At 45.6% G+C, this 16,168-nt stretch overlaps 1 protein-coding gene across 2 annotated transcripts in view; it reads left to right on the top strand.

Moving 5' to 3' along the window:
• The window catches only part of LOC120512684 (vascular endothelial growth factor receptor kdr-like), a 127,022-nt gene extending 112,138 nt beyond the window's left edge, over nucleotides 1-14,884 (top strand). For both annotated transcript variants that reach the window (XM_039731264.1, XM_039731263.1), the window contains exons 29-30: nucleotides 1,369-1,463; nucleotides 9,593-14,884. In XM_039731264.1, coding sequence (XP_039587198.1) covers nucleotides 1,369-1,463; nucleotides 9,593-9,797 — 300 coding nt within the window. In that variant the 3' untranslated portion in view covers nucleotides 9,798-14,884. The remainder of the gene's footprint in view (nucleotides 1-1,368; nucleotides 1,464-9,592) is intronic.
• The last annotated feature ends 1,284 nt before the right edge of the window (nucleotides 14,885-16,168 follow it).

The raw sequence follows: 16,168 nt of genomic DNA, 5'->3' as shown, positions 1-16,168 counted from the left end.
ATTATTGCTGCCAGCAGGAGCATTACCTGCCTAAGAGCTCCCTGTTCATTTTCTAATAAACCTTTACATGAGGGGGAAAAGTTTCCAAAGAGGGTGATAATACATCAAGAGATCAGAAATGAACGTGATGTTTCAACAAGGGTCTTTTAAATCAAACTCTGTGTGTGATCTGCTTTTGGACAAAGTAAGTGTACTTTGGATATTGAAGTTTTCTTAATTATCAACCCTGAATAGTCATTAGGTCATTATTTCAAAGAGCTGCCTGAGCTCTCCAAGTGCTCCACCACACCTTCCTGCCATTGTGCAATTATCTGCAATCTCTGGAGATTCTTTTACCAGAGAGGTGTAAGCAAAATGCAGAGCAGCTCCCAGATAAACTGTTCCTAGACCACGTGTTTGAAGGGGAAACCGTCAAGATAAAATCCAGAGACAAGCTGGGTTTTACTGAGGGTTTGACAGACCTCATTAATTCAGGATTTCACTTTATACTTCATAAAATCACTTATAAACTGATCTTATTAACAACTGATAGATGACCAGAGCATGTATAAAAAAGTTTTTTCTTGTTATTTATTGTTTGATGAGATTATTTTTTATATATTCATCCATTTCACTGGCAAAATAAGACTAAGAGTTTCTCGTCTATGTTGAGGGCTTTTGCTGTCTTGGTTCTGACAAATGCACATATGTGCAACTTTCCAGCATCACAAAATATTTCAAATGCAAAGAAACACCCAGAGCATTTAATATTATTAAATAACTTAAAATAAGGACTGTGATGTCTGTGTGTTTGCATAAACTTAGCACAAAGTTTAACTGCAGCCTGAGACTCAGCTTCAAGTGCAGCAGAAGCACAACCCCAGCTTTAATCAAGACAGTTTTGTTGGACAGCTCATAAAAAAATCCATAAAGGCCAGGGCCATCTATCTTTACAAAGCACTTGCAGTTACAAAATGCTGCTGAACTTCCACTTCCTTCAGATGTCAGTGTTTCTAATTGTGTATTTCCAGTGGGTATTTAAGGAGCTTTTCCTTGGAGGAGCCCAGCCAGAATTATTGGATATATTCTTTATGAATCTCAGTCTATTCATATCTCAGCTATCCTACGTACATGGTGCCCATATGTCATGCTTAATATCAGCTTCAAATCTGAAAATGTCAAATTATTTTTTGATATGTTCATTTTAAGGGTGCTCTTTGGAAATGCAGATCAAAAACTTTAATGTCATAAAAACAAGGGAAACATTCCTAGGCTCCAGAGCAGCATTATCAGGAATGCTTGGATAGAAATTGATAACACAGGCCTTGATGAAAGAACATCCTGAAGGATTGGTGGCTCCCCTGATGTTCCCTTCCTTCTGCTTCTCAGGAGTCTGACAGTGGGATGGTGCTGACCTCGGATGAGATAAAAAGCCCCAAGAGGTTGGAAATCCGTTCCTGGCCCTATGGGATCATGGCTCTGGCGTGAGTACTCTGTGGGATTTCTTTTTCAGACAGTTCTTCCTTTCAGAGAAATGCTTTTGAAATTTGCACTTTTGTTTCTGCTGCCAAAAGGAAACCTCTGGATATCCAGGCAAGCTAAGAGGAGATGAACTCTGAATTTCAGCCCCATAACCAGAAAACCTTGGTAATGTGTTTTAAGATCAAGGGGCAGCAGATTCTGCAAATAGGAGATGATAGGAGTTAAAAATGAGAATGTAGAGGTCAAATTTAGCTGTTTGTTCACTGCCTCCCCCGTGTTCTCTCTCAGTGATGGAGCAAAGTTTGAAGAATTTGATTCATTAATGCAAAAGCTGACATTTGTAATTATACCAGTGTGTATATTTAAGTCAGACAGAAGGTGTGGCATCTTTGCAGCTCGTGGGATGTGAGTAAACTTCAAATGCTTGTGCACAGCAAAGAGCAGTCCAAGCACTGCAACACAGTGCCTTTACCAGAGCCCTGATTGCTGCACTTGCTTCATCATCACTCTGAGACAGAGCTGCAGAGAATTCCCTAAATCCCATCACCCTCGTGATCCCTGGGTTGTGTTGTTCACACCTGGTTTACAAACAGAGGCTGGGACAGGGTTTGCTCTATGTTTATCCACTCATAGAACAATACAGAAGATTAAAAGCAGATTTTTAGCTGTTTGCTCACAGATTTTGTATGTCGGTAACAACCACACAGGCAGAGGTGAGCCAGTAGTGAAAAACTTCTCCACCTTCCTAACAACAGTTACCCATTTTACTGATTCAAATGTCAGCATGTGGAATTTCAAAGAATAGCTGCCCAAAATATTAAAAAATATATTATTATGTAGCAGTGAATTCCTTGTCTTTTCCGTTAATTAAGCTAATTACTACTTGCCTGGAGTTTTCTCTGAAATCTACTGAGATTTGTATGAGTTTTCTCTGTACTCAGGAACTCCATGACCTTTCCCAGCAGAGCAGTTGCTTGTTCTACACCAAGTCACCTCTTTTCTGCATTAAAGGGAAGTGAGGGATGAGAAGAAGCCTGGTGCACTTCTGGACATTCTGGGAGAGTTCCCAGGAGAGGGCATGGCCAGAGTGTGGCAGTCCTGGAGGGGTTGACTCTCACTCAGAGGGAAAAGCAGATGGAAAGGGCTTGCCTTGGTTTTTGATGCTTTAGAAGCATCAATTCCCTGATGTTTGAGGGCAGGAGAGAAGAAAAAGGGAGAAGAAGGGAAGGAAAAGGGAGAAGATTTCCTAAGGAAAGGTGAAGAACACTAACAGGAGCATTAGAATGCTATGGATTGTGCTGGATAGCAGTGTGGCCTCAGGAATGTTGTTGCCCTGCAGTATTTTCCCTGTAGCAGTGTCCTAGGGCTGGACCTGGTGGGATTAGCAGAGATCCTGATCCATTTCCATGTTTTTATCCCCTGCACATACCCAGAGCATTCCTGCCAGCATAATCCATTGCTATGGAGACCAAATGGCAGCAGCTGGAAAACAGGAGCTCAAATGTCAGGAGCTGCATTACTGTGGTGCTTCACCTGGGCTGATTCACCTCTTTCCTGCATGATGTCACACAAATCCAGCAGCCTCCCTGGTGGCATTTATCCCTCTGAGGATTGCTGTCACTCATCCCTGACAGCTTTTCCCTGTTGCATTTCTCCTGTTTGGATAAAGAGCTGGCAGAGGAAGGTTCCTTCTCTGCCCCTTCTAGGCTTTCTCCTGAAAATCTGAAAAGTCAGCACCCAGCCAGATGTGGAAACACAAAAACTCCATAACAGCCTGTTCTTTAGAGACTTCCAGGAAAACCTCTGAACTGCCAGCAGGGAGTGGATGTGGGGCTCTGTGGGGGCAGTGAATCCCTGCCTGACCCCACCACCGGGGCTCTCCCCACTTCCACTCCCCACTTCCATGGGGATTCCAGCAGCACGAGGTTCCTGAGCCTGCCTGTGCCAGCAGACCCTGCAGAGCATCCAGCAGAGCCTGCCACACGCTGTGCTGGTCTCCTGCTGCCACAGCACCCACAGAGCTGTGGTTCTCCCTGGCCGCCTCCTTCCCTGAGAGTTTGAGCTCCAGATGAGAAGGCTTTTTTGTCAGCTGCCTTTTTTTTTTTTTTTTGAATCTTGCAGACCCTCCTTGACACACAGAGCAGCTCCAACAGTGCAGAGCACCCCAAAGCCCTCTGGTTTGAGGACAGGACACCCCTGGGTGCTGCTGCACTGACAAGTGGACAAACAAGGCTCAAAGCCTGTGGAATAATCTAGAGAGGTCAGAAGGGAGTGTGGGTTTAACAGGGGAGATAAAGTCACCCTTGTTAATGGTGTATCTCTCTCTATCAAAAACATTTACCCTGGATCCTTTTCAAAGTCTTTCTTTTCTAAAACAAAACTGTTCAAAGGCTTAGCATGTTTTCTAAACCAGGGTGGCTGCATTTATTATTTTTGCCAAAATCTCACTGTTTATTTATCCTGCATTCATTCCTCTGCTGAGTTTAAAATTTGCCAACAGCACACACCATGGAGTGTCAGTGTCAAGAGTTTAGTGAGGATGAATCTGATACTCTGGGCCTGGGCTTATTGTTAGGCTGGACTAACCAAGTCTGAGCTTTTCCTACTGCTAAAATAGAGCAGGAAAGTTCTGAGTATTTTATGCTGCTGAAGTAGAAAGTCACAGCAATAGCTGCAGTGAGAGATGGAAAGATTGGCTGGGATAACAACACTGGAATCAGCATTCAGGGAAGCACAGGGAGCACAGAGGGATTTAATGATGGGCTGACTCTGGTGTCAGCTTCCATCTCATAATATTATCAGGCTACTGCCAAACACTGCTCTGAAACCCTCCCAGAGACTCTATAATCAAGTTATTGTTGAAGATGACAAAAGCTTTGGTATCTGCTCAATTGTCCTCCCCCAGTTCTTCCCCCTCTCCCCCCAAACCCAATCACCCTCTGTTGCTCAGAATCCCTGCCCTGGTTCTGGCCCAGGCCCACGAGATCAGCTGAGGCTCAGCTGATCCTCTCTGGGCTCTGGATGCTGCACCCACATCCCAGCACTGGGCTCTGCCTTTGCCAAAACAAGCTGGGCCTAAGGCAAGGCAGCAACACTGAAATGAGGGATTTTGCTCAGCAACAGCAGCCATTCCTGTCTAAACACACAGAACACAACAAAAATACAGCCAGGATTGGGCTGGAATCCTTTCTCACCTTCTCAGAGAAACAAGGCATGGAAACATGTTTGCTCCAGGGCAGAATGGAGCTCAGAAATAATAAATACATTTATTGTTGTGCCATGCAGCACCTTGCACTGTTACCTGACCTGAGGTCTCTAAACTAGAACTTGGAATGAATAACTACTCAGGAGTGATGTAAACCTCTTTTTTCCAAGGATTATGCACTGTGCTTACAGTAGCAAGGACTAGGAGGGGATTTGTGAGAGGCTCTGGACTTGCCTGCAGTGTTTTCCATCCCGCTGCTTTTGGACAGGGACAGCTGAGCAGCCTGGCCACACATGTGAGGGGACACGAGGGTGGCTTTGGCCTGGGAAAACTTTATTACCTGCACTTGGTTCTTGAAATGCTTCCAGAAATGAATTCCTGAGCCCAGCCCCTCGAGTTCTCCTGCCAGCAGAATGCTGAGGCACTGGTGCATCAGGAAGATGCATTTTCATCAGGAGGATGAAATTCCTCCTGCACAGCACTCAGTTGAAAATGTATTAAAACAAACTGTGAATCAGTCATAGCTACCAGAAGGAAAAAATAACCCTTTTATTTAATTAATTGCAGAAAAAATTAAAATAAAAACTAACCACTCTGAGCCTTATTAAACACCTTTGAAAGCTCCTACAAAGCCCTGAAGCTCCTACATGTTATTAGGAGAGGTAGTCATGAGACAAACTGCTCTGCTTGGCAGCAGTCAGCCCAATTTCTTATCTTTCTCTAAACACAGCCTCTGAACATGGCCAGGTTTCCTACTTGGACAGAAAAACCCATTAGTTTTTCCTACTGAGAGCAAAATACTTGGGTTTTTTACTGCAGAGCAGTAGAGCTGCTGCACTTGGGGCAGGAATGCCTCCCTGCCCAGGGTGATTTTCCTGCAGCCATCCTTCTTTCTCCACAGTCCCCTTCAAGTCATTGACCCCAAAATGTAGATTAACAGAAACTGCCTCCCTCTCACATAAAATAAATAGCTCCACTAATGGTTTGCCAGCTCTTTGATGGTTTCAGTATTTTTCTACCTCCAAAATCTCTGGTTTTGTTCAGAAGGAAGAAAAAGCCTCAGCAGGTCACTCAGGCCTGCAAGTTACTGCAGGATTATCCTCTGTGCTATCTTCCAAACAACTTTGGTGCCTTCAGAAAACTAAAAAGTTTGTGGAAGATTATTTGATATTCAGGCTGTGTCCCCAGACAGGACACCCTGTGCATGGAAAGTAATTTCTCAGGGTGGTCACTGCAATTTGTGACAAGTTTGGGTCAGTGGGCAGCTGAACTGCAGCTGAATGTTGTGGTGTTCCCACTGATCCTCAGTGCTGGGCCACGGTGGGGACACTGACAGGGGAGCCTGGGCTGGGACAGATCCAGCCCTGAGCAGATCTATCCAAACTGATTTCTCCTTTATCTCTGGTGGGCTCCCACAGCCCTGCGGGGTCAGGCAGAGCAGAGCAGTGAGGAAACACCTGGTGGGCAGGGCAGTGCCAGCCCAGGAGAGGCCCTGAGCCAAGGACTGGGCAGCTTTTAATGCAATCAGCTCATTACATAACCATCAGTGACTTCTGGAGCTGCACGTTGTGTGATTACCCCAATCCAGCCCCCCAGGCCGAGGGTGTTTGCTGGGGGTCAGGGAGGAGGTCCCTGCTTTACCCAGGCCAGGCCAGGGAGGGACCTTTGGGGACCCTGGAGCTCTTGGCACTGAGCTCAGCCAGGCAGGGCTGGGCTCTGAGGGGGATTTTGGGGACCTGGAGCCCCAGGCACTGAGCACAGCCAGGCAGGGCTGGGCTCTGAGGGCTGGGGCAGGTCCTGAGCTGCCAAGGGCAGATGGAAAGGGATGAGCAGCCTCATCCCCAGCAGCAGCAGCATCTGTACATGCACAGCAGGCACTGTCTGACAGCAGCATGAAAGGGGAAAATGCAGAGCCCCACAGAGAGCTTTAATTAGGAAATGCATTGAGATGAAAGGAGTAGTATTGGAAGTTAATTGCATTTTGGTCTGCCATTAGATAGCAAATGACACAACTTCCTTCTGACCCAGCTCATCAGCTCCTGGCTCTGGAGAGGGAGGAGGTGGCAGCATTCAGGAGCCCTCCAAAGCCCAGCCTGATCTCGGCACCAGGCAGAGTTACTTATTCCCAGATATCCAAACTCCTGACCCACAGGGGCAGGAACCCAACAGGAAAACTTGCTGGGAGTCTACAGGGGGCTGAAAATTTCTCTTTTAACCCTAATAACTCAGAGATATGCAGGTTGGGGGCCAAATTAAAGTGACACTTGTGGGAAATGAATTTGTAAAGAATTTTTAAAGTTTGACAGAGGTTTATATAGTATTTATTTGTATGTAAACTTTGAGGTAGAAATGTTGATTTAGAAATGTTATGGAATAGGACAGATGTTGAGAGAGAAATAGAATTAAGTTTTAAAGAATGGTTTTGTAACTAAGACTAGACACTTTAGAGAAATAGAACTGTGAAAGATGTATTGCAGTAAGACTTATGAAGGGTAGTTTTAAATGATTACCTTTAAGGCACTTACAGTATGGTGATACTCTCAAGCTTCCAAATTAAACTGATGCTCTCATGCTTCTCCCTGTCTCCAGTGCCAACTTTAATAGCTGGCAAATTGGAAGCCAGAGCATCTCTGGAATTTTCTGACACGAGTCGATGGAACTGAGCAACAAAAGGAGAATTCCATAAATAAACAGCAAGGCAAAGTTGTGGTTACATGGCTCACATCAGGGAGGTTTATCTGCAGACAAACTGTGTGTGTAGAGAATGGACAGCTGCCAAATCTGTAGGATACATAAGGAGTTTCCACTCATGTTTCTCTCTGGACAATGAGGAAAAGCTTAGTTGTGAAAGCAGAGGGTGCAACATTTTGTTGTTGAAGTTCTCAGGGTTACTATTTATTTTAGAATTTCTGCTCTGCCACTCCACAGGTTTGCTTTCAATGCCATGTGCAGGTCTGAGAGCACAGAAACAGCAGCTTTGTTCTATAAACTCTGCAGCAATCCTAGAAGCCAGGCTCATTCTGGGCATGCAAGATGTGGTGGGCTGGCTCTTGCAGCTCAGGCTCACTTCCCAAAGCTGGAGATGCAAATCTGCCATGGAAAGCCAGCCCAGCACACTAAAATCAGACCCAAAATTAACCAGCCATGTCCCACTGCAGCTGATCAGAGCCCAGCTGTGTGTTGTGTCTGAATCTGGCTGCACAAGAGCTTCATGAGTGATGTACAGAACATTCTGTGGGTAATTCACAGGTGGAGCCTGCAGGCTGCTCCTGTGCCTGTGCACAGAGCAGGAACCAGTGTTCTACTCCAGCCAGTGCTCTGAACACCTGGGATCTTTCCAGAACCAACAAAATTTTTAATTTTGGTTTGGTTTTCTTTTTTGTTTGGTTGGTTGGTTTTTTAAATATAGTGACACTGTATTGTCAGCCAGTGGCAATATGTGCAGCTTGTGGGAAACCTGAAACTTTTGACAGGTTCCAGATTCAGAGGCAAGAGAACACAACTTGTAAAGTCCCAGCAGCAGAACCCAGCAGGGCAGATTGACCCTGTCCAGCTGAAAGGAGCTGTGTGTGGCCATTCAACCTGCTCTCTCTGCTGTACCATCCGAAAAACATCACACACACAGTTCCTGTCCTGCATCTCCTGTTTTCCTATTTGGGGTCTTGCTGCCCTCCCTCCAGTTGCTGTGTCTGGCTCCTGGCTTTGGTTTGTTCCCTGGAGCAGGAGCTGGCTCTGCTTTCTTCCTAAAGCACCCCAGTGAGAAAATGAGCAGCTGCTGGGGACTGGAAGCACTGCAGAAGTGCCAATAAAATGAGTGTCATGAATTCTACAATTATTTGATGAACTGTTGACTATTCAGATTTGGTTTACAGTCATTAAAATGTAACTTGATACTACTTTAAACACATATGAAGCACACACACAAAGTGCTTGTGCACTGCCTGATTTTTAATTCTCCCAGCACACTCAAGTCATTCTGAGCTGAGGCTTGAGCAGGGCTGTGATGAGGCTGTGGCTGAGGTTCCTTCCCAAGAGTTACAGGGTCCTGAGCAAAGTGCAGCAGCTCAAAAGCCACTCTCACTGGAATCCTTCAGAGCACCCCTCAATTATCCACACCCCTTCCAAGCAGTTTCTCAGTGTCCTGGTTTTGCACCACAGAAGTGCAAACCAAGGTTGCCAGAACATTCTTTTTAAGGCAGCCTGTGACAGAAAGAACCTTCTGAGTTCTCCACAGCCCTTGCTGCTCCTCGAGGTCACCTTGTGACACAATCTCAGGGTTCTCCTGCTTTTAACCCTGAGGCTGCTCCCTGTGATGGAAGTTGCTCTGCCCCACCCTCCATCACCTGGAACAGGGGAAGACAGGAAACAAAAGCAGCTGGAATGCTGCAAAGCACTGCCCTTCAGCAGCTCCTGGGTCAGGAACGTTAAAGGGCTGGGGAACATAAAAGGGATTTTGCCCTGCACTGCCTGAGCGTGTTCAGCACACACTCTTGCTTTCAGTATCAGTTTAAATTAGAGTCTGCCAGAGATTATTCAGTATTTCATCCCTTATTATGCTTCAAGAAAAGTCATAGCCTTCAGTTCTGCTTTCAGAAAAGTCAAATTTTTACTGACCTGTGTCAGAACAATGAGGGAGGATATTACTGTGTGTACAGGACAGGTGCCTTTACAAGTAAGAGATCTGCAGTGCACTGAAATGTGGTGAGCTGAAAGGACAGGGCAGCAGAGCTGGAATTACTCCTAAATCTACTTTTAAAACACAGAGTTATTTTAAATACCTCAGTTCCCTCATCCAGTCAGCAAAACTGTCTTACAGTGTGTCATAGAGGTAAATTGATATTTTTATATATTTACTTGTTAAAGAAATCATTTTGACTATTGGTTATGGAGACAGGGTGGATACATCCCCGTGTTTGTTCCCAACAGGAGGAGAGCTGTCAGCAGGAGCAAGGAATCCATCCTGGCTGACCACGAGACTGTCAAGTACCAGCCAGCAGTGCAGGTGGAAGAGGACACCATGGACTTCCCCCTGGAAGACTCTGTCCTGCTCCCCATGGATCCCAGCCTGGAGTGCCACAGCCCTCCCCCAGATTACAACTCTGTCATCCACTACTCAGCCCCGCCAGTGTAAGCAGTGCCTCTCAGGGCTGCAGCTCAGCTTGCCAGGCTCTGCTGTGCCCCCAGGGAGCCTGGCTGAAACAGCAGGAATTCTGCTGGGATAATGCTTCACATGTTTCTTCTGGCACATCTCAGATGGGATTAGAAACAATTTAAGAGCATCTTCTGTCTTCTCTTTAAAGGCCTATTGCAAGATCTGCAGTGAGTTAATGACATTGTCAGAGTTGTAGTAGGAGCTGTAGCCCTGAACTGCTGCCACTCCTGCCCCTGGCTGGGGCTGTTCACTGGCACTGCCAGATCCACATCTGGTTCCTGCATCCCCACTTCACCCCATGAGGGTCATGCCAAGCTGGCTGGGACACAAGATTCAAGCTGCTGGCCCTGACACATCCTGCAGGGGTTGGTTAGGCCAGTGCTGGAAGGCATCTGTTGAAAACAGCAGCCACATGTGAATGTTTTGGGCTTGGAGAAAAGCTAAAACACCCTTCCTAACTTGGGATTTCACATCCTGTAAATATTTCTGAAATATTCTGCAATCCATGCAGAATATTCTGGTTGCAATTTGGATTTAATAATTTCCCCTGCCCAGAGGATACACTCCTAAAGCTGGCATGGCCAGAGCCAGCTGGCAGTGCTGGTGTGCCTGCTCTTTGGGCCAGCAGGGCACCAGTGTGGTTAAATCTGAGGCCCTGGGCTTTCCCCTTGTTCAAACAGCAGTTTGTTCTGCAGACATGCAATAGGGAACCTGGCTGGAGATGCTCTGTAATTCTTGCAAGGCAAAATCACTGTCTTAAGTAAGAACCTTCTCAACTCAAACAGAACTTCCCAGCTCTCACACACCTTTGTGTGAATGAGCAGAAAACTCTCATTACCAGCATGAGAGTTACACAAAAACTCACACACACCCTTGAGGCACCAGCAGGGCAGCAGCATTTTTATGTTTCCTTTCTGCACACATTTACTTTACTAAAACAACACACAAAACAAAAAAAAAAAGCATTTCCTCTGGATTCTGTGGGGGTGCCCAAAGGTTTGACCCTGGGGATACTCTCCCTGTTAAGCTGCAAGCCCATGGGACACACCATTCTCTCTGTCTTGCCAAGGTAAATACTGGTATCAAATGCAAAGCCCTTTCTGGGTTCAGGGTAATTCAAAGCTTTTGTTGCAGCAGGACTGAAAGGAGCACAAATTCTCCCATGGACAGTGGGTTTGCCCCTGCCCCAGAGCTGTGGGTGGCAGAGACTGTTACACGTGTGCCCAGGTGCCCTGTGTGCCCTGTGCATCATCACAGCAGCCTTAAAAAACAGCAAATAATCCCTAGCCTTTCATATCCTCTGTAACAATCAGAGTTGGCTTTAAAATTTAGGAAGGGAAAGGTCTCCAGGTTGCAAGGAGAAAAAGCCAGGATGAGCAAGATGTTCACTGACAGCGAGGGCTGTAACCTCCTGAGTTACAAACTGATCTGTAAATGGCTCCCTGTGCAGTTTCCTCCCAGCTCTGCACAACCCTTTCCTTTTCTCCCTTGATTTGACTTCTTCAGTGGAAAAAGAATGTTTTTTCATGATTCAGACTAGAGGGTGATGAAATCCAAGCCTTGCAAAATGATGCTGTTACCTTGGCAAAGACAGCTGCACGCCCTCGCAGCAGCGAAGGAAGTTTTCTGGATGAGTGCTTGCAGTGGGCTATGCTGAAGGAATCACAAACAAGCCTCAGGTATTATCAAAGGGGAAAACAAATCTCCAAACCCATCCCATGTTAACTGTGAACTCTCAAGCATCTGAAGGATGGGCTCTGGGGAAATGCACTGCTTCTTCTCCTTGACTTCAGAGTCCCTTATCAATCACCTGCAGTCCCTCCGGAGCCCCCTGCTCATAATGCACCTGCTAGATAGGTGTGGGCTGTAGTTGCTTTATGGTCATTTTGCACTGCTTTGTATTTTAGTACCTATGTATTATCTAGAGCTGGTCACAGAAGAGAAGAAACTACTGGGAAAGAATTCTGATGAGCCTCTGGAAGCTCATTGGATTGGTTTTTCATCAGACACTATTAGCTATCTATAGCTCTGATCTATCAACTGATTGATCAATCAATCAGTTCTTGTGGAAATAAATGACTGATGAGGCAAAGGAAAAGAAGGTGCAGACTGTGTGTGGCTCTGCTGTTGATGGCCTGGAGATGTTTGTTACTGCACCTTGAGCTGGAGGGTGAGAAAATGGCGTTGAAAAACCTTCACTGAGGAACTTTGAAATGTAGGAACAAAACCTGCACGTGTGCTCTGGGATCTGAGGAAGCCTGGGGAGCTCTGCTGGGGGAGCTGAGCACGTGGCCTCCCCTCTCCCCTTCTCTGAAGGATGAGCTGCAGGGTTCTCCAGGGGCAGGGGACAGGAGCGCATCTGGGCAGCGGGGCCCAGCGGATGTGGGGAGCCAGGGCCCTTCTGGCTCTCAGTGACAAACATCAGCCTTCTGTGCCACCTGAGATGTGGAACAGGCACAGGCTCCAGTGCTCGAGGTGGTTACAGCCCTGGTTGCACTGACAGCCCCAAACTGAGGGCTGCTCTGCAGTGGCAGAATCGAGAACGTCCTGAGCACCTCCAGCGACGGAAGGGACTGACTGATCTTTGGGCAGCTGTTTCCAGTCTTATTTCATGGAAGATTTTTTCCTCCCTATAGTAAATGTAACAAGCAAAAGTATTGCCTGAAAAGTATTATTGAACATATTCTATTTTATTTACTAATATTTTGTTTGTCCTTCTCTTGCCTCCCTTAATTTAATTATTGTTCTCTTCTTCCAACGATGTATATAGTGTACCCTGTAGCAACAAATATAATATTTCATTTATATGGTAAAATTTGTAACATTTTAGTCCAAAGAGAAAGAAATAGCCAGATGTAACAGAGTTAAGTATTGTACTAAACATTTCACTAATGCTTGCAGGCCAGGCTCCCGTTTACAGTGCCCCACTCGTGCCATGGCACAGCAGCTCTCTTGGCTGGGAGTGTCTCTGCCCCTCACTTCTTCTCCATGTTATTTAGTTTCAGTTAGGAAACAGGAATCTGGAGGAATTTGGCAGGTTTATCTCATTCCTGGAAGTGTCACCATGTGCAGCTCGTGTTAAGGGTGAGGGATTTCCACTGCCTGGGTTTTAATTGGAAGCTGGTGGATTGGCTAGAGGATCAGAAGGGGTAAATTGTTTAAATGATGTGTTGTTTATTATTTTTTCAGACTTCTCAGGGATTCTTACTCAGCTCCTGTCTGCCAGCTGCTTTCTCTAACCTGAGCTCAGTGGGATCTGTATTAACATGTACCTTTGTTCCCTTTGATGGTGCTCACTCCTACTGGCTTTGTGCTCCTGGAGGCCCAGAGAATCAGGGCAAAGGAGCTCAGAGCTCTCCATGGAATTGTGTTGTCTCTCCTCCAAAAACCACCTCCCACTTAGGTGTCCAACTGCCTTCATCTGCATGTTCTTGTTCAGGCTGGTGTTGTAACAATCTCCTGTCTCCTCTTTGCTCTACCTTTCATCTGTTTCTTGTTATTTGCTCTCCCAGTCCCTTTGAATTGCTTTGCTCTGCCTTTCCCTAAGATCAGGTGTAGGATCGTTTCACTGCTGTTTATCCTGTGCTTGCAGAAGCTGAACTAGACAATCTAAAGCAAGATTTTCACATTAAACTCTCTATATATAGCCAAGGAAAACTAGTTTGTATTAGTTTGTCTGGAAGTCTCTTTGTGTCCTTCCCTGAATAGGAGAAGCTTTTTAATCTACTGATTTTTCAATATTGGTGTATGGAGCAAAATGAAGGCTGGTGACTGTGTGAATGTGATCTTTCCCAGAGTCCTTTCCTCAAACAATGGGCTTTCTGTAAGGTTCTCCCAGGTTATCCCCACAAGAAGGGGATCCCCAGCAAGATGTATCCCAAGTATCTGCTTGGGCTGTCAAGGAAGTCAGCTAAAACTCAAAGTCTGAGTAATGGTGTCAGACAAACCCCTGATTGCTGCAGGTGAACACACTTAGGGCTCAGCTGCTCTTCTTGCCATCCCAGTGACACAAACCTCCCTCCCTCACCTGCCTGGCAAAGGCCAGGACACCCCAGAGCATCCAGGGTTCTCTCACTGGATTTGCTCTGCTGTTCCCTGCAGGAATGTCAGCTGCCATGTCAGCCTGCAGCTGGCCAGGCTGCTTCCTGATTTTTCCCCTCACTTATCTTTCATGTCCCGCCTCACTCTGCAGATTCCATCTGGCCTATCCCAGCTCTGGGGCTGTGGGCTGGGCTCAGGATCCCTAAATCCCACCAGCACCAAGGGGACACACCAGGAGCTGTTTGAAAGCAAATAGCTACAGAGCAAGATAAGCATTATCAGGTTTCCCTGAACACAGGAACTGCTCGGGATCAGTATCATACTCACAGATCAGCCTAGAGGTTTTTTCTTATCATACAGTGAATGAAAAACACAAAAGGCAGCAATAATTCTTTTTTTCCTCCCTGAAAATGTAATGGCCAAACGCTGGGATCCATTTTCCTGGGTTTTACTACACCACAAAAGAACAGAAAGAATTTTGCCCAAGTCAGAGCACCAGCACCATCTTACACATTTAAAATTCAGGAGGAGTTTGAGATTTGGCCCTCTCAGGAGTCAAGCAGTACAGGGGGCTGTGGAGGTGTTGAGCCCAAGCACCGGATGGTTTGTTTGACACTGTTATTTCCATTTTTGTGAACACAGAATGGAAAACCTGCTGACCTGGGTCAGTTGGGACCACAGGGGTGACAGGGAGAACAATGTGGGATGCACTGAGCACTGTTCTCCTGGGAGCATTGAATTCACTTTTCCTTAGACCTTGAGTTGTCAAAGCAGCCACTGAAAACTGGGGAAAAAACAGAAACTTGGGACCTACAGAAATAAACTAAGGAAAACTGGGAAAAGCCAGGAACTTGGGACTTACAGAAATAAACCAAGTGCCATGTTCAAACCACCAAGGAATGTTTGTCTGCCATGTTCCTGTCTGCCTGAAGAATGTATGCACTGAAAACAACGCTTTCTTATGTAGTCAAAAATTGTACTGTATCTATTAACCAAAAAAATAAAAAGATTCTATATTTATACAGCCCAGGGCTCCTTTGTGTCATCTCTTACTTTGAAAAGTGTTGTCCTTGAAGCAGAATAAAAATAAATAATGCAACAGTTTTGAGAGACTTTTGCAAGGCATAGATCTCATCCAAATTTCTGCAGGGGGTTCCAAAGTTAGGACAGAGGCTGCCACACTGCTCAGAGGGAACTGCCCACTGTGTTTGCTTTAAAGATTCACAGACCTCTGAAAAAATGGGCTATTTGCTGGAGAAATGCACCAAACCAGCCTCTGCCAAGAGCAGCCTCTGGAACACAGACATTGTGTCTGATTACTTCTAAGACATCTCAATAAATGGGGCTGAGAGAGAAGAGAGGATCACGATTCTGCCTGCTAAGGACAGCCCTTGCTCACCAAAGCCTGTCAGAGCAGAAGTCTGTGAAGATAACCTGCAGAACATGGGGGCATCTGGGGCTTGTTCAGCCCCAAAATTCCAGAGGTTGTGTTGGATTTGGCTTGCCATAATATTCTAAAAAGAACACCATTAAATAAATGCTTCCCAATATGTTACTGAATTCTCTTTTGAATAAACTCTGCACTGTTGAAATACAGATTATTCCATGCTCTCCATTTGTAGTGAAGGTTTAAATTCAGAATGCCAAGGGAGAAAATCTCCCAGTTGGTTTTTCTGGAATACCATTCCCATTCCTCTTTCCACTTTGGTGGCACAGCGGGTAACTCCCAGCAGAAGAAAAAAGAGATTTTTTTTATTTTTTTTTTTACATAGTGACAAATGCCAGTTTCTACACGTCTTAAAATAAATACTGGTATTAGGAAACAACAAAAAAAAAGAAGTGTGTTGGAGTTTCAGAGCCATTCTTCCATTAGCAGCCTTAAAAGTTATCGGGCTGTGTATTTTGCCAGTCACATTAAAAACTATGAAGCACTCAAGTCACTTCAAACATTTTAGTTTCTCTTCATTCCCTGTTCCAAACACTCCTAGAAATAAGTGTCTAAATTATACATGTCATTTGAAATGCAGCAATCTCCTTTCATCCCCATAATGAGCAGGAACATTCTTCTGTGTAAACTGGAGGATGTTTCAGCTCCTTACGTAAGGCGTGAGTCAGCGCCGGCTCCGCGCTAACGAGGGGAAGCAAAATATACAAAATTAACTCTGATTTGCTTTTAGCACCAAATGTGAATTATTAATCACACCCAGCTTGAGTTACACTTGTGGAAGGGACCTTGCTACAGCAAGGCTCAGAAAGGAATTTGGGGGAAAAGGACAACGTTGGGAATGCAGAAATGGAAGCTTTGCTCT

The sequence above is a fragment of the Passer montanus genome, unplaced genomic scaffold (genome assembly GCF_014805655.1).
Source record: "Passer montanus isolate IOZ18808 unplaced genomic scaffold, ASM1480565v1 scaffold76, whole genome shotgun sequence".
Classification (NCBI taxonomy): Eukaryota; Metazoa; Chordata; class Aves; order Passeriformes; family Passeridae; genus Passer; species Passer montanus.
This window is presented reverse-complemented; position numbering and strand designations above follow the sequence as displayed.